A 23,628-nucleotide genomic window follows, 5' to 3' on the forward strand; every position below is an offset into this window, starting at 1 on the left:
GACAAAAAACACGACAAAACGAAAAGACGAAACAAACACAACAGTTTTCTAAAACAGAAACAAGCGACGTTTCGGGAACTGCTATCTGCTCCCGTCCTCAGGCAGAGACGCACATGGTACGAAAACACAGGTGCGACTGAGTAGGGGCTGGAAAAATGAGGGTATTTATCAGAGAACGGACTACATCTTGCTCAGCCAATGGCAGACAAGCTGATTCCCCATTGGCTGTGCACAGAATAATTCTTATACGTGAAACGCCCGGTAGAGATTCTTGAAATCACCCAAGGGACTTGAATTACACCTTTATCTTCATTTCTCCGCTGAATTATCACGGTTTCCCCTTGTGCACACGACGAGAATACTTCGCTTAGAGGCGATACCGCGCTAGAAGCACCAGCGAGCGTCGCCCCTATCATGCCGCCTCTAATATTTGGATTCACAAAATGCACCGTCGGCAACATATCCCAATGCCCTTTTAGCGTCAGAAAAGTTTCACAACAATGTTTCACGAAAACGTTGCATTAAAGTTCACCCTTGAAATCTTACTCCTGCCCTTTTAGTGTCAGAAAAGTTACACAACATTGTTTCACGAAAACGTTCCATTAAAATTCACCCTCGAAATCTTACTCCCGTAAACTTCAAAAAATTTAAACAAAAACAACTTAGGTTACAAAGTAAAAAAAAAAAATGTGCTAACGATGGAGGACATGTTTGTTTTTTTTCTCATAAAAATATTTTTTTAAGGTTTGTCTTTCAGTCTAGCCTCACCATCAGATAAATTCATTTTCTGTTTTCTAACTTCACCCAAATAAGTTATTCTTGGTTGTTCGCATGAGTCGCACGTAAGTTTCGCCAAAGGCGGTTCGAGATGCAAGCCTCGCCACACGCGTGTACTGCAGGTTGCATGTCGTCATTCCGGCGTGCGTTTTCTTTGTTCAGCGCAGCGTAACCCCAGATGGCTGGGAAGTACAAATAACTACAGCTTAATTCCAGATGTCCGATGTATATTTAAACTCTCGCCTATAAAATTTTTTTAAAACCCTAACACTCATACTGTGGCAGATGCACGAGACATCTCAAGCTCACTATAACAGTACTCTACAGCGTTGGATTCTATTGCTTTAAGGGCCTACCTCACCGTTCTATGTTAAGTAATTGTATTTTTACATTATTATTTTTGACGTGACAACGTCTAATAAATCGATGAACGCCGGCTGCACGCACGAAAAAGTGTCCCGTTACGCACATTGTTCCGTTACGCTGTGTCCCGTTTCGCTCATTGTACGCTTGCGCCGCATCTATCTCTCTTCCACTCGACTGTTTATAAAGTGAAGTGAAAAGTTAATGTGGTTTTCATTGCTTATTACAACAACAATTTCGGCAATAAAGGTTAATTATTCTTGCATTTTAAAACTCTGATTACTAGTATAATTTCAAGTATTTATTCTTTTATTATTAAAATAAAAATGATTCAATTTTATTCATAAAATTATGCAATCATTTCATCAATGTTTTGTTATGACGTTGTCACGTTAAACTATCGTCCGTAAACCGACTTTACAGACAACCAATTTTTTTTGTGTGTTAAAAACATTTCACTGCTTAAGTCTCCCGCATACTGGGCGCACATACGGTGTGTAGAGCTTCAGAACAAAAAAAAAAAAAAAGAACGCGGTTCGAAAACTGCTCAAGATATCAGAGTTGTGTCTGTTTACGAAAAGTATTTAATAATACGCTAAGGGCAGATGAGTAGTTATGTTCCCGTAGTTCGTTTTTAAACTGTATTTTTAGAAGAGTGAAAATGACTAAAACGCGTGATTTTGAGAAAAATTTCTTTGATATTCTAGAAAACACTCAAGGAACTTGCATTACAACTTTATCTTCATTTACCAATACACGCCATATCGCTCAGATCTCATAGTTGCCATATGCACGACTAGAAGACTACGCACGAGTCCACAGCCTCGCGCTTAGAAGCTACCGCGCTAGAAGCACCAGCGAACGTCGCACTTAACGTCCCACCTCACGAACAGTGGTGAGTAATGCTGACGGGTGGAGGAGGCGTAGACGAAAAAAAAAAAAAAATTAAACCACTGAGGCAAATCCGAGCTAACCGCTAACCATTTTCACCAAAACCTCTTCCTAAAGTCGCGAATAAAAAAAAAAGAAGGAAAGGTTTTCTCAGAATCCTGTTAGATGACTGTGCTCGTCTTCTGTCCAAGCTGAGAAGTCACGTGACGCAACCATTGCTTCAGATTGCAGCGGCACATCCTGGTTGTGTGCAGCGCTTGTGTGTACACGCCAGTAGGAGTACAACATTTCCCACTGAAGTCATCCTACAGCTGCTACAATGGAGCTGTTGTGCGACGGAAATGAAAGAAACTTCCAGCTATCACGCGCTGCATTTTGCGTCACAGAAGGGAAAAAAGAAGCCTCGGCCACCAGAAAGTACAGATTTGAGAAATCCGTGTCATTTTCCACCAACAGAGACCTAAAAATTTGCGGATACACTTCGCGATGAGTTAAAATAAAAAATAAAAAGGGGGGGTTGTCTGTAAAGTCGGTTTACGTGATAACGTCATAGGAAAACATTGATGAAAAATTGCATACTTTTTAATTTTCAAATATTATTTACATTTTTTTGCAAATTTAATTTAAATGATTTGTTTAAATATAATCACGAACAACTAGTTATAGAAATAAACTGAAATCAAATCAATGTCAATAAATTGTTAATTTGAAATGACGAAATTGGACAAATAAGTCAAATTTTTTAAAATGCTGCTTTTAAAAAAGCCCGCCTTAACCTGTTTGATATTACAGAATATTTTCTCGCACGGTGGCTGGCCGGTTCTTGCACGCTCGGCTCAGGCGGGACGTGACAATGAGTCATGCTTTTTCGTGCTTGCAGCCGGCGTTCATCGATTTATAAGACGTTATCACGTCAAAAAAACTTGTACGCTCATGCTGTTTCTGCTGATATCTCGCGGCTAGCACAGAGGACTGCGGGCCGTTTACAGATCTTCGACCAAACAAGTATCGAATCACACTTTCCCGCAAACAATCAGCCAATGATCGGGTGGCGTTTGCCCGAGTGAACAGAGGCTTGTGAATTCTATCCTAGAGGTCAACGAACCCACCACTTCTTCCGGTCCCTATCCATCACCAGAGGAGAATCTGTAATGTAATGTTGGTTGGCTGCTGCCACAGTCTACCCTTCATCAGCTTCCAGTCCTTCAGGTGGTGTCAGATAAACTTTCGCGACAAAATAAAATTCAAAATGCATATATGTTTAAGCTGCTTTTACTATTGGCTCAATTTTCATCTGGACGATTCTGGGCCAATAAGAACCCTTCAACCAACGAAGTATCTAATCACAGGCAAACCAGCTGAGACTACTTGCAAGTCAGCAGCCAATGAACTGGCGTTATCTGCCCTGGATAACAGAGGACTGTGTATTCCATCCTGAAGGTAATTGAAACCTAGAATGTTTCCAGTTCCTGCAGATAACCCATGAACTAACGATATCAGTCACAATAACCCCTACTAACATTATACACGCGAAAGTGTGTTTTTTTTCTGTTCGTGCATACATCACGCAGCAACGGAGCAATGGATCGACTTGATTTTTTTCCTTTTTTTTGCATATATATATATTGTATATATATATATATATATATATATATATATATATATATACATGTATTTTTTTACCTGTGAGACAAAAGGAAACCTTATATCACATAATAATCACACTTTTTTTTTGAACAAACTGGTTAGCGCTATAACTCCTACGAAATGTCTAGGAACTTGAAAAGAATTTGTATTAATGAGAGTTTTATTAGTAACAAGGTTTTTTTGCGGACGAAGTTTAACTGTGTACCTTTTATATTGAATTCATTTGAAATCACAAGAAGAAAAAAAGCACAATTTTATGGACGCATACTAATTTATGAGTCGGACGGAAGCTGGCTTCATTGTTTTCCCCATTACACAACTGCAGTAGTCGCTCCATTGTCCCTGGGAGCAGCTTATGGTCGACGACAGCGCAATCGACTCAAAGGATAATCGATAAAAGGCTGCGCGCGAGAGATTACACGTAATCATTTAGATACACATCAGAACAAGTCCCGTGCTGTGGACGTCAGGGAATATTTTAATTAACTCCCTGTGCCGCTGGGATTTTTAATGTATATTTTTTTGTTGTTAGTTCCGCTTTCTTTGCTTGGAAATCTCCTCCTCCCCCCCCCCCCCCTTTTGCTATATTCACGTTTCCTGTTGAAAAAGAGGGGAGGAGGGAGAATGCTTGTCAGGCTGGGCTCAGTAGTATCTATTGGCAATTACCCCCTCCTCCCTTCTGTGTATGTAAGGCTTTCAAATCTTGACTAGACCGAGCGCTTTCCTATACATATATTGGTGTGATAGCGATTGTGAGGCGGGTTGATAGGTGCGACGCTCGCTGTTGCTAGTAATGCAGTATCGTCTCTATGCAGCAACGGTTTATTTTATATAATTTTATTTCCTCGTCTTATCTTTACACGTGGCGAAGTTAAGGCATTGATCACCCTTAACCACTGGAAAATACATTTAATTACTAGAAAAATAATAAAACACTACAGCTATTAATATTATAAGTGAACCGTTTTAAACTGGCTAAACCTAGAGACTATTTTAAATGAAACTAACTAAAATAAAATAAATGAATTATTAATCAATAACATAAAATACTAGTTTTTTCAATGCAGGTCAATATTCTGGTCTGATTTCTGACCGGAAAATACCGGTCACTAAACCAGTAGACCATAAAAGTTACCACAACCAATCAACCAACTATTTACTTTGCTTTTAACAGTAGCGTTGGAAACCATAATTAATGTGCGTTCAGCCATGTATTGTAGATTTTTTTAAAGTTATACTAGTTAAGGCGCTTTGCGGATACAAACATTTTAGCAGGCAACTGAAATCAAATCAAGTGCGCGCGCATCGTAGACGGGAGTTTCACACGACGGAATCAAAAGCGCACGCACGTTTTTGCTGTGCCACGAGCCAAATTCGTATATCTTCTTTATATATATATATATATATATATATATATATATATATATATTTCTTGTGTGCGTGTGTATGTCACTGAACTCCTCCTAGACGGCTGGACCGATTTTTAATAATTTTTTTTTTTTGTGAGAGTTCACGGGTATTCGAGGATGGTTTAGATTCACAATTGGATATTTTATCTCGATTCTGAGTTAAGAAAAAACGAAAAAAACACGCTTTAAAAGCAAAAAAACTAAGCATTGTTGATAATTAGCCTCCATGGCAACGGGCTTTTGCATTGTTGTTGCCTTCTGCGTAACCATGGGAAAGGTTTTTGGTAACGGCAGTGGCGTGCCCAAGAGGATATATATATATATATATATATGTATATATATATATATGGAATTTTTATCTACGCCGGGTTTAATGAGAAGATACAAAATGTCCAGCGTAGAAATACTTACCGCCATATCCATATCTCACAAAAAGTACATTTGGGCAGGACAATGTCTGTCGGGTCCGCTAGAAAGATACATGTAGAAAGATATATAGAGAGATAGAAATATAAATAGAAAGATAGAGAGAGTTATAGAGATATAGAGAATTAAAGAGATAAAGAGAGATGCTTAGTATACGTTTAAAAAATTACAAAAAAAATTGATTGAGGCATTGTAACGCATGCCGGGCATTATCTAGTATGTATATATTTTTCTACGTGAGCATCGGGGGACGTACCAAGCGTATCGGTGTGGTGGTAGCAAAACTATTCTGGAATGTAACAAAAATAGGCAAAGGAAAAAAAAATGGGGATGGGAGATATATCACCCCCACCTTCCCCTGAAAACCTAAAAAAAAAAAAAAAAAAAAAATCTATTAAAGTTATCATTTCAACCAAAAAAGGAAAGATCTCCCTCCCCTTGACCCGAAATGAAATTCTACGTGGGTTTCTGACGTCGATAGCTAAATATTTTCCGCATGCTTTTAATGTGTGAGTTTTAGCTCAGTGTTTGATTGCGTGGTTTCGGACCTTGAGATCCCAGTTTCGCTTTACGCCGCTGGGGAATACTGGCGTTACTTTTTCCCGCCTGAGAGCGAGGCGGGTGACTCCCGGAAAAGACCTCGCGGGCCCCGGGTGGGGCGCCCCGGTTCCCGGGAAGCCGAGGTCCCCGCCGCGGCCGCGGGGAGCGCTGCTGTCGCTCCACGCCGGCCGCCCACGCCGTCACGTGAGTAGTATCTCCTGGCCGATCCGAGGACAGGCCTCATGCTGTGCAGCTGTGGAGCCGGCTGCCATCTTGGATCGGGACGTCACGGCGGCCATCTTAACGTAAAAATTTCCTCAAAATTTACTTGAAGAATTCGTATTTGTTAAAGTAACTATCTGATATTTTGCCACACAAAAAAAAAATCTGAGGCCAATTTTCCTCAGAAGCTCCATCGTGAGTCAATATACCTTGACCGTAAACTTGAAAACCAAAACCACCGTAAAAAATTACAGAATGTTTTTTTTTCAATATTTAATAACTTCATCGATCGCGGTTCTAAGTTCGATTCCCGGCAAGCGTAAACATTTAATTTGTACATAAAAATTTTGGGGAAATTCTTTAAAAAATTTTAATTACTGTTAAAAATACATTTTATAAAAAGACGCAATTTCATCATGGGCCTTGGAGTCCTCCGTTTGAATCCCCAAGAATTCATTCGATTAAAAATGGTGACAGGTCCTTCCTCATCGATGTTCTAAATCAGACTCAAGGCCAGCACTAATGCAAAGGTGTGTGTGAAATTGTGTGTAGATATACAACGCCAACCAGTATGACGTCATGGTAGCCATATTGCCTGCCGCCATTTGGTTTTTGTTTGCTAGAGTTCGCTGACGCCATATTGGTTTTATTAATACCAGTTAGAGCACACTAACGTCAATCACCAGACTGTCGTAGCATTCGCCATATTGTCGGCCATTTTGGCCATCATATTTAAAATTTTAAATTATCAATAAAAGATTTAAAAATTTCTAAAAATAATAAAAGTATTATACCTAATAATTTAGTGATTCATTTGATCGTGTGAGGTCCTTTCTATTCAAAGAAAAAATTTATCAAGGCTTAAAATATTAATTTAATTAAATATTGCATTCATTGACATTTTACCATTACAGTTTTTACAAACATTATTGATTACACAAATTCTACATTATTACAAGCGCATACATACGAGCAAATAAAAAATGTTATTTTTTTCAGTTAGTGTTTCCAATAATGAGTACACCCGTAATGCTAGATACTGTCGTAGATAATATTTGTTAGTCTTAAAAAAAATGAAATATTGTATAATTTACATTGGCTTACGAAATACTTTTTTTAGTGTAAATAAGCCATGTGATTAATCAGTGGAATGCAAATTATCCATGTCGCTGAGATATCTGGCAACAGCGCGCGCCATTTACTCTGTACTGCAAACTAAGAGAGAGGCGCTCTATGTCAGGAGTCGATGTACGCCCGCCTGGCCAATGAAAGTCGTGAACCATAGGCGGAGATATCAAATACGTCTTTGCATCCGTTTTATAAGTTACATTTTAAAATTTGGTTGTCTGTAAAGTCGGTTTACGGACGATAGTTTAACGTGACGTCATAACAAAACATTGATGAAATTATTGCATACTTTTATGAATAAAATTGAATAATTTTTATTGAATTATCACTATTTTGTATGGATACAAAGGAGTGAAATGAAATCTACAATTTAATTGATAAATTTACTTTTATTTGCACTCATTAATCCAAATATGTTTATTACTTTAACGGAGAGATTATTTTAACTATAAATTGTATACATGTTTGCTATTTAACTTCTTCCAATCTGTGTTATTCTGTTAAGGATAGGACGATGATAGGAAAAGTAGGAAACGAATGGGTGTGTTTCAAGTTTTATGTGCCTCGAAAAAGTCAAATCGATAGTTGTTCCAATCGAGTGGAAGAGAGATGCGGCGCAAACGTACAATGAGCGTAACGGGACACAGCGTAACGGGACACTTTTTCGTGCGTGCAGCCGGCTTTCATCGATTTATTAGACGTCACGTCATAAATTATGCATTTTAGATATGAAATTCCTTCAAAGACCGTAGGGTAAGGCCAGGCGATGACGTCATCACAACGTAACGAAACTGTAACGCCAAGAGGACAACGGTTAATTTCAAACGACTAGGAGTGGGGCACTCGATGATTGAGAGGGCGAGGGGGCTCGGGAGTGTGGCGCTCGATGGCACACTTGCATATTTTCGTAATTTCGTGATGACACACTTGTATAATTGCGCACTTGCGTACACGTTAATGTGCGCACTCGCATACGAGGTGACATTATTATACACTCTTATATATCTGCGAAGTTTAACTTCTAACGCACCCATGTGCTTTTTTTTTTTTTTGTTTGTAAGTAGTAAATTCGAAAATCACTGGATCGATGTCAAAGAATCTTTAATTTTTTATAAAGCTATATTGTTCCATTTGGACATCGGCTATGTTTTATATTAACATTATTGAAAATTTATTAAGAAATGGCAATATTTTGTCCTCAAATCTGAGAAAAACTTCCAAACTGACTGTATTATACATTAAAAATGTTGTTGCAGTATATTAAATCTCCAAGTTAACGTCCGCTATGTTCCCTCATACCCGTCCGTGAAATACCATTCTGTATCGCCTGTTCCATGACAGCAGGCCGAGAGATCATCGCGAAGAACAGTGATATATTATTTTAATATCGATAGTTCGATATTAATTGGCATTAATTTATGAATCAGTTTTATATCAATGCTTCTTAAAAGACTATTTGCTCTGTCAAAAAATTGTTTATCTACACGTGCAAAGATTTTGGTGAAAAATGGAATTACCTTAACTGGTTTTCTGATGTCACCATAGTTTGAATGACATCTGATATTTATCCAAGCAAAACATGTACAATTATTACTCTTCATGATCGTTTAATGCATGAAAATATATTTTAATATATTTTAAAAAAAAAGTGGCAATGCTATTTTTGTCTTGATGCGGCCAGTTTAGTAAACGTTGAAATCTCAAATTATTAGAATGATGTAAAGTATAGATTAATGCTGCTGGTTTGGTTTCGGAATAGTGTTCATATACCGTGGGTTTGACTATTCAACTTTAGGCTCCTTGCTCCTGGTAGGAATGTTTGCCTACGCTAACACCGCTGTACTGCTGGTTGCGGCTCAACATCTTGCAGGCGCTTCAACCTAAACTGGCAATTACAAAAAAAGATGGGTAGGAATTGAAGGCTGTAGCGCACAATAAAATAAATATTCTGGGAATTTTTTTCCTTTAAAAATTTTTGAAGTCAAACTTTTTTATAGCCGGTAATGTAATATCAGAACCACGGGGTAACGTAAATGAAGAGGAAACGCTAACGTGTGTAACGTATGTAACGAATATTGCTCTATAGCGCGGGGTTTAAAGAAAGGTTTTGAATTGAAGCATATTTACTGCCGGTTACAGATGGCAGCATGAGCGAACGATTTCGTATCTTTCCAATACTTTTGAAAAAAATTTACATACTTTCTCATACTTTCACATACTTATGCATAATTTCGCATACTTTCACATACTTATGCGTACTTTCGCATACTTTCTTAACTTGTAATTCGCAACTTTAATTTATCGATTCTGAGGTTGGATCCAGTGTTAGCATTGAAAATCTACGCAGACATTTCCAACATGGCCATGTATTATATTTTAGCTATCATAAATCTGTTAATTCATTACTGGATTCCACTGAAGACAAGGACAGACACTAGTAAATAAAGGTATATTTTCAGCATGACTACCTACGTGTGTATACAATATTATAGCACCCTAAAAATGTCCTATTCCTCTTATATGTGAATTTTCACTTCTAACATACGTGGTAACCACGCACCCGTGTTTATTATTTTTCAGTCCCGTTACTGAGGATATTTTTACTAAGCTTGTTATCATGCATAACATAGAGGATACAGGAACGTGTAATTGATTAGGAGAAACAGATGATGATATGGCAACCACAGAAGAAGAAAAAGGTAGACAAGAAGCGAATTGAAATGACGGTGGTACAAGAATGACATAATTTAAACTGCACCCAGAAGAATGGAAAATAAAATAAAGAGAAGTCTGAAGATCGAAAGAAGGTCAGAATCTGAAGATGAAGATGAAGAAGGAGAAGTAGTAGCAGAGCTATTTCCTTGAATTGGGCTCTAAGTACCGTCACTTGAAACGTGCGCACTGCGAGAGCAAATGAGGTAGTTTTACAACCTCGAATGTCAACACACGGGCCTCGGTGAACAGCTGACGTCATTCTGCTTCCAGCTAACTGCGTGCAACAACATCACCACGTGGTCTGGAGCTCAAGCAATTAACGCGCTGACGTCACACGGCTCAAGCACTGCATGCGGGGAAGATACCCATGCGTGGGTTAGCTGGCTTATGTAGGCTATTGTCTAAGTTGGGATTAACGACCCATGGGTAGGGACACCTGTATTTCGCGATTTCATTTCATGTCAAGGTATTTCACAAAACACTGAAGCTACAGTATTTTGTGAAATAGCCTACCTTGACACGAAATGTATTCTCGAAATACAGGTGTCCCTACCCATGGGGGAAAATGTTGGGGCGGGGGGGGGGGGGGGGGAATTCTAGGTTTTCAAAGTAACTGTCGAATGTGATCGCAAAACATCAGGGAATAAGTATTAGTTTGGTGTGTACACCCTCCATTTTGTTTACAACACGCCACGTCAACCATTCCGCGCTGGAATCACAATAGCGTGTGTTATTTCTGAGCATGCGGATGGATTATCCTGCACGACAAACAATAAACTATTACATATAAAGTTTTCATTATCATTGCATACGCACCACAGATACGACAGTCCTCTATAGTCAAAAGTTTTTTTTTTGTTTTTTCAATCGACATGTTTGAGAGAAATACGCTCAATCCCAAATTAACGTTCATTCGTAAAAAAAATCACTGTGCGTATACACATTTCAACTCAAATAAGTAATTAAAAACTTTGAAATAAAATATTAATCGAAATTTCGAATTTGAAATAGAATAATAATAATATCAACTCAGCAGTCTATCAGATTTTTTTTTTTTTTAAGCAAGATTCTGACGCTCATTTCGATAACGGCCGTGCCCGCGACGCGATGAAAATATCAAATCTGTCGCGCCTGCGAATTTTGACGTCGAACGTGATTGGCTACTAAAGTAATATATATATTCGCGTCACGCAGGTTTTCTCGAGCCTGTCACTCTGTGGTGACTCTGGTATCACTCTGTGTGAAAATACTCGTGGGAAAGTAACGGAAAGACATTTGCAAGCCTTCGCGTGAATAAATACACTCGGCCCCGGGCTGAGTGTATACGTGATTTTTTTTTCCGGGGTGGAATTGAAAAAAAAAAAGAAGAAGAGAACAGAATGAACTATAGCACGTGCCTTAAAAAACTTGCATTACTATTGGCACTAACGCACTGACATATGGCCTGCAGAAGTAACCGTAGCGCGACGTTGCTACTCTCGCAGTTTTGTAACATCTCACCTTGCATCGCCCGAAATAACACAACGCCTTCACTGATTTTTGACGTGACGTCTAATAAATCGATGAACGCCGGCTGCACGCACGAAAAAGTGTCCCGTTACGCACATTGTTTCGTTACGCTGTGTCCCGTTACGCACATTGTTCCGTTACGCTGTGTCCCGTTACGCTCATTGTACGCTTGCGCCGCATGTAGCCTATCTCTCTTCCACTCGACTGTTTATAAAGTGAAGTGAAAAGTTAATGTGATTTTCATTGCTTATTACAACAAAAATTTCGGCAATAAAGGTTAATTATTCTTGCATTTTAAAAATCTGATTAGTAGTATAATTTCAAGTATTTGTACTTTTATTATTAAAATTAAAATAATTCAATTTTATTCATAAAGTATGCAATCATTTCATCAATGTTTTGTTATGACGTTGTCACGTTAAACTATCGTCCGTAAACCGACTTTACAGACAAACAATTTTTTTTTTCATTTGCAAATCGCTGTGTAACATCTGAACGGTCGGTATACGACATTCGGTGAGAGCAATTTCGTGATTGCGACGGAAGTTAAGGAACGGAAATGTGTGCCAACTACGATGCTGCCATCTGTGATTGATGGCGAAAACCAAAGTTCACAAAGCCGAAGGGAAACTGTATTATTGACTGTTTAATGAATTCTATCAATGGACGGTATTATAATATGTAATATTAATATTCCTTGTAGAAAATCAGGTCCAGAGCCGGGGATTAGAAAAAAAAAATTTCAAGTTTTCTTCGCTTTTATCGGAGCCGATTTTTTATACACTTTAATTTTTTGGTCTGCAAATGGAATGATTCGATATTCGACGCAGCTGCTCCGGCAGCGAATTCTAGCGGCGGGTGCGGAAACTACGTGTGATTCGCTTCCAGAAAAGTAGTAGAAAAAACGATTTGCGTCTATTTATCACGCTCGGCATTATTTTAAAGAATTCTACGTTAAATTTCGTGTCAGTTTTGTATTATAAGCTTATTAGCAACATGAGAACACATGAATTTGCTCGTTACCGTGGTTACATGTTACATATCTCTGGCGGGTACTGAAAGACTCGGCTCACATATATTTTTTTTCTTCTTCCTGTCCTTGCTTGCTCGGCCCAAGTGCGGGTCCAGGTGTATCCAATTCCAGAAATCCTGTTCTTTGGAAGGAGACGTGCTGGTGGCAGCCCTCACTCAGCTATTCTCGGTGCGCCTGCGATTGCACCCCGGCCTCAGGAAATTGACTCGCGCTCCCCCGGCGGCGTCGGGTTATCGATATTCGCGGCGTCGATTGTGTCGAATAGGCCAGCGGCGGGAACGACACGCCCGACGGGACCGGCGAGGGGGGGGGGGGGGAAGCGGAGGAGGTACGTGCCTGGAGTCGTACTCGCGGCGCCGGCGATAAATAAAACATGGCCGACATATTTGCATGCGTCCCGCGAGGCCTCGAGGAGCTCTCGATTGGTCGTCTCGCGAGATATCTCGAACGTCAAAGGAAACACGCCACGCTCTAGAGTCGCGGAGCTTTTGTGAATGAAAACGCGTTTCCTTATACATTCTGTTCAAGAAGGAAAAATAAAATGTGATAGTAATTATTAGAATTTTTGAGCCATTTTATTTCTTAAAATTTATTATTATTATTATTATTATTATTATTATTATTATTATTATTATTATTATTATTACAGCAGAGTCCACCGCTAGTTCGGTCATCGGCTGTCCGAATGTTTTGTTTATTCTGCATCAGTACGTAGGTTAAAAACTTCGTTCGAACTCACACAGAAAGAGGCACGACACGACACGGCGTGACATTTTGACTGATTGTAGTTTTTTACTTCCGTGTATCCACATGAAAGCAACGCATACTTGATCAGACGCGGCACAACGCCACAAAAAAAGTCGAGCGCGATCAGACTGTCTGATGGCTGCATTGTTCTGCGCATGCGCGAACATAAAAAAACAAATTTATCAAAAAAAAGAAATGCCGTAATGTGTTTATATTTGACCAAGGCTGTGGACTGGCGCGCAGTCTTCTCGTCGTCCATACAACTGTGAAAGTTGAGCGGTGACCGTAACATTGTATTGCATAGAAATGAAGGTAAAGGTGTAATGCAAGTCCTTTAAGTGCTTTCAAGAATATGTACCCGTTGTTTTACTCCTAAAAATTACCCTGAAAGCACGCCCTTTTAGCCATTTGAATTAACTCTTTTAAAAAACTTATTTTAAAAACTTAATCAGAAATCAAAAATACTTTTCGGCGCTCAGCAAATACCTAAATACTTTTCGTAAACAGAAACTCAATCGGATATCTTGGGCAGTTTTGAAATCGCGTTGTTTTTTTCAGGGAGCTCTGCGCACCGCGTGTATGCCCGGGTGGGAGGGGGCCTTAGGCAGACCTTTTGACACGCCGCCGCCGCCGTGATGTTCACGTTCCGTATCGCAGCGTGTTTGCACGAGTCGCACGGGGTGTGACGACAGCGCCGCCCGCTTGCGTGGCCGTGACGCGGGGGAAGCCTTCATTTCACAGACGAGAGAGCCACACCCGAAGTTCCCCGAAGCTTGCTTAGCAAATAACTTTTTTAATATGTAGCTATCCAGGGCTAGGAAACCGTTTACATGATTTAACAGTATCTTTAATGTAGCTATCCTAACCAAATCAACCGTCCACAATGTTTTAAAGTATTTATAATGTAGCTAACCTAACCTAATAGATAGAGACCGGAAAAATTCGCGGGTTCAATGACCTCCAGGATAGACTCCAATATCCTCTACACACTCGGGCAAATGCCAACTGTTCATTGGCTGCTGACTTGTGAGTCGTCTCGACTGGGTGGTCTGTGATTCGACACTTCTATAGTGAGGGTCTCTAATTGGCCCTCAGTCCTCCAAGATTAACAGTGGACCAATGGCAGAAGCAGCACTAAGGTATAATTATTTGAATTTTAGCATAACACGAAATGAACCCGCGAATTTTTCAGGTCTCTACTAATAGACCATTAGTTATCATGAGTTGTCCAAAATAAATAAAAAAACCGAAGATGCACGATCGGGAGTTTGGCTGTCTCGTCTGTGAAAAGAAGGCTTCCCGTGACGCAGGGCCGCCAACCTCCGCGTGACCGCAGCGGCGGCCACGATCAGAGCCACGCCCGAACACTTCCGAAGTTTTCCGAAGTTTGCCGAAAACTACTTACAGTATCACGCGGTGAAATATTTATCAGATATTAGACAAGGATACAGATGGAGCATTAGCCGTCAGACGTGAAGCCGTCCCCCCCCCCCCCCCCATTTTTTTCTGATTTTCACACATCAAAATGGTGGAATTTGTTCTTTTTTATTTGTATCAGCTGTTTTAACCCGTATTTATTAACGACCGATGTTAAGCTCTTCGGAAGAAAATTAAATCAAAATTAAATCGATATCCTAAAAAAAAATTATATGTCATTCCTACCAACAGGAGAAATGATTTTGAAATCATATAGCAGTCTAAAAGGGATTCTAACCTTCCCTCTTGCCACACGAAATGAAATTCTACAAACGCTCTTACTTATAGATTATTCCAGAATCAACAAAAAAAAAGCAACAGAAAAAGTCTTTTATACTCCAGAAGGAGAATTTCCTCCCCCCCACCCCTTACCCTTTTTTTTCTTCCTTGGAACCAACCCATCATCACTGACCACACGCGCAATTATGACTAAACCATCATGCTCGTGCTATTCAAACATTGCTATCAGAAAAAACTCTCGCGTGGGTGCACCGGGGGGGGGGGGGGGTTAGGGTCCAGATGGCGGTCGGCACGATAACGGACTGGTGTCTCGTGTTCGCCGCACCAGCTGGGTCAACTCTGATCCGTGTTCTCATCCTCAGATTGCAGTGTGTGTGCTCTCTCTCTTTCCGATACACGATATCTGCTATTAGCGCTGTCGTCTCGGCGCGCTCTGTTGCCTGATATACGCCAAGAACACAAAGGTTTCAAAAACATTATAATGTACTGCTAATGTTTTTTTTAAAATGTATCTGAAACATTTTAATTTGTATAGTAAAATTAGAAATTCATATTTTTGAAATATATTTTCTTGTATCTCATCAAGAGCATAATCTTATTATTTTCAATTTTTTACCTCTAAGTAAAGGAAACTGAAAGGCGCCATCTTGGTTTCAACCCTTTTTGACAACAAATTTGTTTACAAAATTTTATATAAAACATTTGTTTCTTTTTAAGAGTAGAATATAATTTAACGGAATAGCTGGTTATTAATAGTGACAAATCTTTTCCTGTGAAATAATATTGGTGTTTAAAACATTGTGATATTTCTTTTGCTTTCAGAATTACAACAGTATTGGACCGCTACGCGCGCCATGTTCGGAGATGCCTGGCGGTCCTGCCACTGGCCACTGGCGCCATGCGTGCGGTAAGGCATGCCACGCGCGCCTGGCCGGACTACAAGGGTCGTCGCTACCCCCCCCCCCCCCCCCACCGCGCGTCGCCCTGCCTATCGCTGAGCGGCCTCGGGAATTCCGCGTTAAAGAGCGACGCGCTATTCTCGACTCTTCGAGCGTCGAGAGTTCGGCGCGGAATGACGCGACTCGTCGCAGCTGCTCTCGTCGGTTCTATAGAATGACGCCACAGACCACTCAAGCAGGGACGCCGGGCCTCTCCGCGGGAGTTTTTGCGGGGTGACAGTCCCTCGCGACGGTGAGGACCGGTGAGTGTCGCGAGTGCGGCGAGAGTTCGGCGACGGAGCTTGGTGACAGAGTTCCGCGGTGAGTTCCGAGCGGATCCCGAGCGAGGAGAAGTGCGACACCCCTCGACGCTGAGCGACGGGATCCATAGTGCGGCGACTTGAGTGGCGCGAGACTGTGTGTGTGGACAGGCACGTGGTAAGGGGCGAACCACTGTCGAGCCTAGCTCCAGCGAGGAGTGCGAACTGCGGAACTTGACAGACATTGAGTGACTTGAGGATAAGCATTTTTAAGTGCTAGTGACTTGTGATTGGAGATTTATAAGTACAACTATTTATTAATGTAACTTTTAATGATCGGAAGGTTAAAAATAGAATATATTCTTGTTATAGGTAATATGTACCAGTAAAGCCAGTTAAAGCCTAACTATTTTGTTGGATACCTTTTGTTTCCTGGCTTTATAGCCATCCGTGTTCACTACAGAGATAATTGTTTTGAACTACAGGCCATCAGTAATCTGTGGAACTGTTTACTTTTCCTGTTGTCCGGGGATAATACCGAGTAGAGGACAAACACACTGATTTGTATACGCATGTTCAATGAAATGACCTATAACAGACGACGATTTTCTCACTATCTCTGCAACTAGAAGGATAAACAACAATCAACTTTAATTTTGCCTCGACGTCGACGAAGCATCAGGAAACTGAAAATTGACAGTTTTGCGGTACCTCTTTATCAAAAACATCATTTTGACTTCACGTGTATAAAACATTTACAGTATGGAGAAAATTCGTTGCCATAAAAACAAGTCGTATTCAACACACAAAATTAACCAAAATTTGTTTATGCCCTTTCTATATATGTTTCACATGCTACCATTTTCGCGCCAGAGAGAAACAGAATCACACAAACCTAGCACGTTAGGAGAAGCTGTATAACGCAATGGTAAGTTTTGTTGTCATGTGTTTCAAATATGAGTTGGAATGCTACTTTATTTTTGTGGGAGAAGATTTTCAATAGGAAAAATTCTTACGCGTACCAGTTTTTAATTATTTCATTCCAGCATAAAATATTAGACGTAACATTTTGGCAGAACAAAAATAAAATGTGCAGTTAAAAAAAAAAAAAAACGGGGTCTCAAACCAGCTTTATGCTAAAGCATTCAGAAAGATACAAGAAAAAAAATAATTTATTCGACACAACAATGATTAAGATTATTCAAAATAACATAAACTACATTGTTAAAAATAAAACGACAAAGAACAAGTATTGATGATTTGTTAAATTTTAGGGTAATAAACATATAATTTACCCTGAAACTAACATTCAAGGACGCGAAATACTATATTAAGTGGGCGAACCTTCGTCTTTGATCCTCGTGCTCTTACGATACCATGTCAAAAATTGATTACTGTCACCCATACAGGCATACTACGTGCGCTTCGGTAATGGCGTACCAGAGACGCTTGCCTTGTGATACTGTTCTAGTGATGATGGGTGGATTGTCCCGGGTGGACTTCTCAATCATCGGCACGGGGATATTTACCCGTGTTCACGTGGCTGGAACGTACTGGGCGAGATGATTCCGCTACGGTTGGCCGTTGCCTTCCGTTATACAGAAGTAAAGATCCGGCCCCGGTAAGGGAATACGAGGGCTGTTCGTAAAGTAAGCTCCGCTTGGTCATTAAAAAAATTATCTCGCGAGAAAAAGTTTTTTATTGACAGTTTTAGTTTACTACATATCTATTTAACATTTGCACATAATCGCCATACAGTTCCTGGAAATTAAACCAGTTGAAAATCGTAATTTTTGTAATTTTTTGCTCAAATTTTTGACCCACGTTCATTAAATCAACCAAACTGGCGCCCTTTTCGTCCCTCCCCCTCCCCCAAAAAAAAAATTAAATAAAAACGGTAGCCATCATTTTTCGACTCGGAGTACGGAGATGTTTACTAAGCGCCTGTACTTAGGCTACACGCATTGCGTATTCGAAGTGCGTGATGCCTACAGCCGAGGAGTCCGTTCCATTCGCAGGCTGCGAACTTCTACGCAGAGGGTTAAAGAAACTGGCACAACATTACGAAAAGTGTTTGTAACTGAATCGCGATCATGTGAAAATGTGAATTAGATATGTAGAAAACTATAACTGCCAATAAAAACTTCTTTTTTTCTCACGAGTTACTTTTTTGACGTGATGACGTTTTATTAATCGATGAACGCCGGCTGCACGCACGAAAAAGCATGAATCATTGTCACGTTCCGCCTGAGCCGAGCGTGCAAGAACCGGCCAACCACCTTGCGAGAAAATCTTCTATAATATCAAACAGGTTAAGGCGGGCTTTTTAACTAATTGTTCGTGATTATATTTAAATTAATTATTTAAATTAAATTTAAAAAAATTGTAAATCATATTTAAAAATTAAAAAGTATGCAATTTTTCATCAATGTTTTCTTATGACGTTGTCACGTAAAATTATCGTCCGTAAACCGACTTTACAGACAACACCCTTTTTTTAATGACCAAACGAAGCTAATATCCCTCGTTCTGCACACTTGACAAATCGCCTACCCTAGTCTCAGCAGCCAGAAGGTCTAACTGCCGAATGAACCTGTCGGGCCCGTTCAAATTATTTTTCGAAAATTTATACGATGACGATGAGCGACGAAACAGTAATGTCTCTAAACTAGTTGCAGCATTATGTCCGTATGAGGCAGATTTGACAAGTGCATCTTAGGTATACTTAGTTACCCATATGTATAGAATTCTTAAAATGTTTCATGTAGTGGACATAATATTTTTACACATGTATTTTACTGTTTCGTTAAAAAAAAGAGTTTTGTGCTATAGTTGTTGCATTTTCGTTCGAATCTCAGAAGACTGTGTGACACAGTATTTGACAGTTAATGTGACTTTGCCTTTTACGCGCCGCGAAATTTCTCTTTCCAACAATGGAATGTGTACCAAAATTGTATTATCACATTAATGTTTTGATTGCCGTTCTTTTTCTTTCAGGTAAAACTTTGAAAATGAATATTTTTTGGACCTTTATAATACTCTTTGTGAATTGCATTTCGGAAAAAACATTTTACAGTAATGTATTTGACTATCAAGATTGTATTTCCCATGAAACAGAGTTTATATATTCCCTCCTTAATGGAAATAATTTTACTAATGTTAACTTGATTCAGATACATACAAATTCTTCCAGACAACGAGAATTTGAAGATGTCCATTTTAAAAACATACACGACATGATTATTCCAGTTTTAGCTACAAACAATTCGTTTGATGGTGAAAATTTCTTATCTTTCGAGAGATCTGATACAACTGAAAATAGTATTGCTTATATTTTCATCAGTGAAGTTCTGACTGAATTGTGCTTCTTGGAGTCAGCGCCAACAAATTATTCCTGGAACTCCAGAACATTATTCATATTAATCGTTACATCTCCTCTTACTGATATGCGTGCAAGAGTATCTGAAATGCTGCACCATTGCTGGGAATATTATAACCTTTTTACTGTCGTTGTAATGTACTACACTGTTTCACCCAACGAAAGCGCGATTTCAAGCAAGAAACATAATTTTAAAGTTTATTCTTTCAATCCATTCAAAATTGGCAGCACGTCGGAAGACAAACTGGAAACATTGACTCCGGAGACCAGTGAAAAATTGTGTCAGAAAAAACTGTACAACACAAATGATTACGTTTTTAATGTGTCCGTGACATCATATCATCCACTTTTGTATATCCACAGCGATTCGAGTGGGAGGCAATATTTTGATGGTCCAAATGGAAAAATTATTAATTTAATCTTCGAGAAAATGAACGGCACACTGCGGGAATTTCCAGTGATAAAAGAATTCTTTATGGACAGTCCAACCAACTCAAAAGTTTTCGTGGCAAACGAACACTACCTAATGAAATCTTTGCTGAGGAACGCCATTTACCCGTTCGAAAAAGCCTGCGTCACTTTCATCGTTCCCAAAGCCAGGCAGATACCCGACTACATGAAGATCATCTTGCCGTTTTCCCCCGGCACGTGGATACTGTACTGGTCGAGCACCGTCATCATCGGCGGAATTTGGAAAGCGGCCTCCCGCTACGATCGCGACGAGGCGGGAAAGGCGAGATTCGCGGACGCTGCCCGCTTGATGTTGTTGGGCGCCACAGACTACGCTCCTGCTTCCGTCGTGCAGAGACTGTTCGTCCTCTGGTGCCTGGTGTGCAACCTGGTCATGAGCGGCCTGTACCAAGGCTGCCTCAGCAGCGGCCTCACCAAGCCGGTCTTCTACCCCGACCTGGAGTCCCTGGACGAGCTGCTCGCCACGGACATGGCCGCGACGATACCTCCGGCGAGCGAACATTCAGTTCAGATGGCCGAGAACATCGAGATGGACGACGACCTGTTGGAGATAATTGCAAGGGTGGTCTACATGGCCGACGACGAGGAAGCTTTCGGCATGATGGCGACGTACAGGAACGTCAGCAGGACGTCGGACAGGTTCGTCGCCATGCGCGAGGTCTCCCGCCCCGAGTACAGTCGGGACGGCTTCCCCTTGCTGCACGTCCTCGACGTCTGCACCATGACGTTCCCGCTGACTTTCCTCGCCCGGAGCTCGTCCAACCCGTTCCTGCACAGGATCTACGCCCTGTCCGTGCGGCTGGTTGAAGCCGGGGTCGTCTGGAAGGCGAGGCTTGACCACGGAGACTCGGCGAGGAAGACGGCTTCCAGCAGGATGACCGGACCCAGCGCCATCACCTTGGAGCACGTGTCCATGCCTCTCGCGCTCCTCGTGGTGGGCCTGTCTGCCGGTCTTCTCGCATTCGCGCTGGAAGCTCTTCAGTTGCCATCTTTCGCCAGATCTTGAGTCACTGTGTAAGTTGTGCAGAACATATGCAAAAAAAAAAAAACTTAACACTTTCATGAGTTGAAGTTCTTCTGTTGTCATCTTTCGCCAGATCTTGAGTCGTGAACTTGATTCACTGCGTAAGTTGTGCAGAACATATGTAAAAAAAAATAAACTTAACACTCTCATGAGCAAATCTTATTAGAATTCCATGTTTTAAAGCTCTGCAACATACGACCAGCTTCAAATCAAACGCGAAGCTTCATAAAAAAAAAAACTAATAGAATAATTTCCTGGCGTTCATTTCATAGGGTCATTAAATATGTATTACTTTCAAATGGGAAAAGTTCTTTCACAAAATAATATTAATGTATAGGCTAGATACCTACAGTACAATACTATGGTGATCACGCAAGTAGTTAAAGTATTTTGTTTGTCTACGCGAAAGTGCAGTTCGTATTATAAGTGTTTCATATTTATAATAGTTTGTTTTCCTTGGAATTTATATTGGATAGGTATAATGTAAAGTTTTTATGTTTGGTCTTTGGCGGGAGGTTTCGAAAAATGGGTGACTAAGGACAACAGTTAGTTGATATAGGGCTTTTTCCTGCGCCATATTGTAAAGTTAAGGAATCTAAAGGTGAGATTGTAATAATCTCGATTATTTTCTGTAACAAGAGTAGAAAATAGTTATTTAATTGGTATAAGAAGAAGGAAAAGTTTTGTATGGATAGTGACATCAGTACATTTAGCGACTATTGAGAAGTTAGGCATGGGTGTTAAGATAAGTATTCATCATACTCATTTTGTCTAAGTTATGTCTTTTGGTCGCAAGACATATATTTTCCAATGTAAATTCTAAATGTTTGAACAGTAAACATATAAAGAATAATAAATTATACATTTGGTGATATAAACTTTATCTAGGCACATTAAATTAAAATATTAGTTTAAATTGTAAGTCTTTAGGTATTGAAAATAACACACAACCGAGGTCCTTATGAAAATTCTCAAGCAAGACAGCTAATTTAGAGGTAAAGGTAAACGAACTTTGTTATCAAATTACATTAATCGAAAATCTGTAATGAAGTCTACAAGTATTCGAGTGTCGCCTATTAAAAATTATTTATTACCAAAAGTACCAAGATATTCTACATGTACATAATCAGTGTCAATACTGTAATCATTGTGCTTAACTAGAGAGTAACCTGGTATTTCTCGAAATCCTAGTTTATATCAATGGTGTCTGAAGTATGAATGTATAGTGTGTACCTGGTCCGCAAAACCGGAATACACTTATAGTTATAAAAGTTTAGTCACTAGCTTTTATGTATTACTATATGTATCTAGTGTCTAATCACACATGAATATAAGTATATAGAATTTACATAACTAGTTGTTATTTTAACTATGGCACCCAAACAAACATTATTTTTAATTAATTTGTATAATCAAATATCATGTATTTTACATTGTAGACAAAATAAAATAATTACACATTATACACATCCACTTATAGGATAGTAAGGTAAATAACGATTAAGAGTAAAACAAAGAAAATGGTGGACGTGTAGCATAAATATTGCACTCGTACAGTAATTAAATAGTTCCTTGCACGTATACTTACTGCGCACGCACCAGAATATCGCTCTGGCGCGGAGGGAAACGAACCAACCTCCTGCCGCGACATGTTCGCCTGATACCAGAGCGGAGTGGCAGCGGTTTGTTGCCGCGAGCCACGTCAATAAACGGGTGTACCAGAAATTAGTTGACGTTCCTGGCCACACTGCACCCTAGGATTCGTCGTGTGAAAGCATGATGTACACCCGGTTACGAAAGAGCGTGTTAAGCCCGGCGACGAAAAGCGACCGCCGCCATTAAAAATTTTAGCCGGCGATGCCCAAGTAACAGAAAGTATCAGGCGCTTATAAGCAGGCGTGAAGGTAGCTTGCAAGAGGGCGGCCTGGCTACCTCCTTGCTGGTCATGACTGCCTGATACTTGCGGTGTCTTAACCGTGCGGGACAGCTGAGCTGGCATTTATTTTATTTTATATTTAGTTAGCCTTGAAATTGAAACGTGCTAAAAAACATCGAAGAATTCGTCCCCCTTCTACCAATAGTTTTATGTTGATGTTTTTTTGAATGTTTCATAATTTTTTTTTGTACTCATGTTTATTCTATTATGTATAGTAAGTAATTAAGTCATTTTGTTTGTGCTTTATTATATTATTTATTATTGATTGGGATTAGGTTCTATAAAACTGAATGGAATGTAGTGTGTTTTATTATTTGTTTCACTGTAATATACTTAAATCACTTAAAATTAACGTGTGTATCAATTACATTTTGTAAAATTTTAAAGCATATTCTGAGTAGTAAGACTGTATATTCTATAAGATTTAGAAAAATGAAAGAAAAAGGAATACACGGGTGTGACAGTCTGTCGCCAGCAAGTTAGATTTCAAAACTCAA

At 39.8% G+C, this 23,628-nt stretch overlaps 1 protein-coding gene across 2 annotated transcripts in view; it reads left to right on the forward strand.

Moving 5' to 3' along the window:
* LOC134537519 (transport and Golgi organization protein 2 homolog) overlaps window positions 1-16,727 on the forward strand; it is a 127,557-nt gene extending 110,830 nt beyond the window's left edge. For both annotated transcript variants that reach the window (XM_063378035.1, XM_063378034.1), the window contains exon 7: window positions 15,946-16,727. In XM_063378035.1, coding sequence (XP_063234105.1) covers window positions 15,946-16,034 — 89 coding nt within the window. In that variant the 3' untranslated portion in view covers window positions 16,035-16,727. The remainder of the gene's footprint in view (window positions 1-15,945) is intronic.
* The last annotated feature ends 6,901 nt before the right edge of the window (window positions 16,728-23,628 follow it).

The sequence above is a fragment of the Bacillus rossius genome, chromosome 12, assembly GCF_032445375.1.
Source record: "Bacillus rossius redtenbacheri isolate Brsri chromosome 12, Brsri_v3, whole genome shotgun sequence".
NCBI lineage: Eukaryota > Metazoa > Arthropoda > Insecta > Phasmatodea > Bacillidae > Bacillus > Bacillus rossius.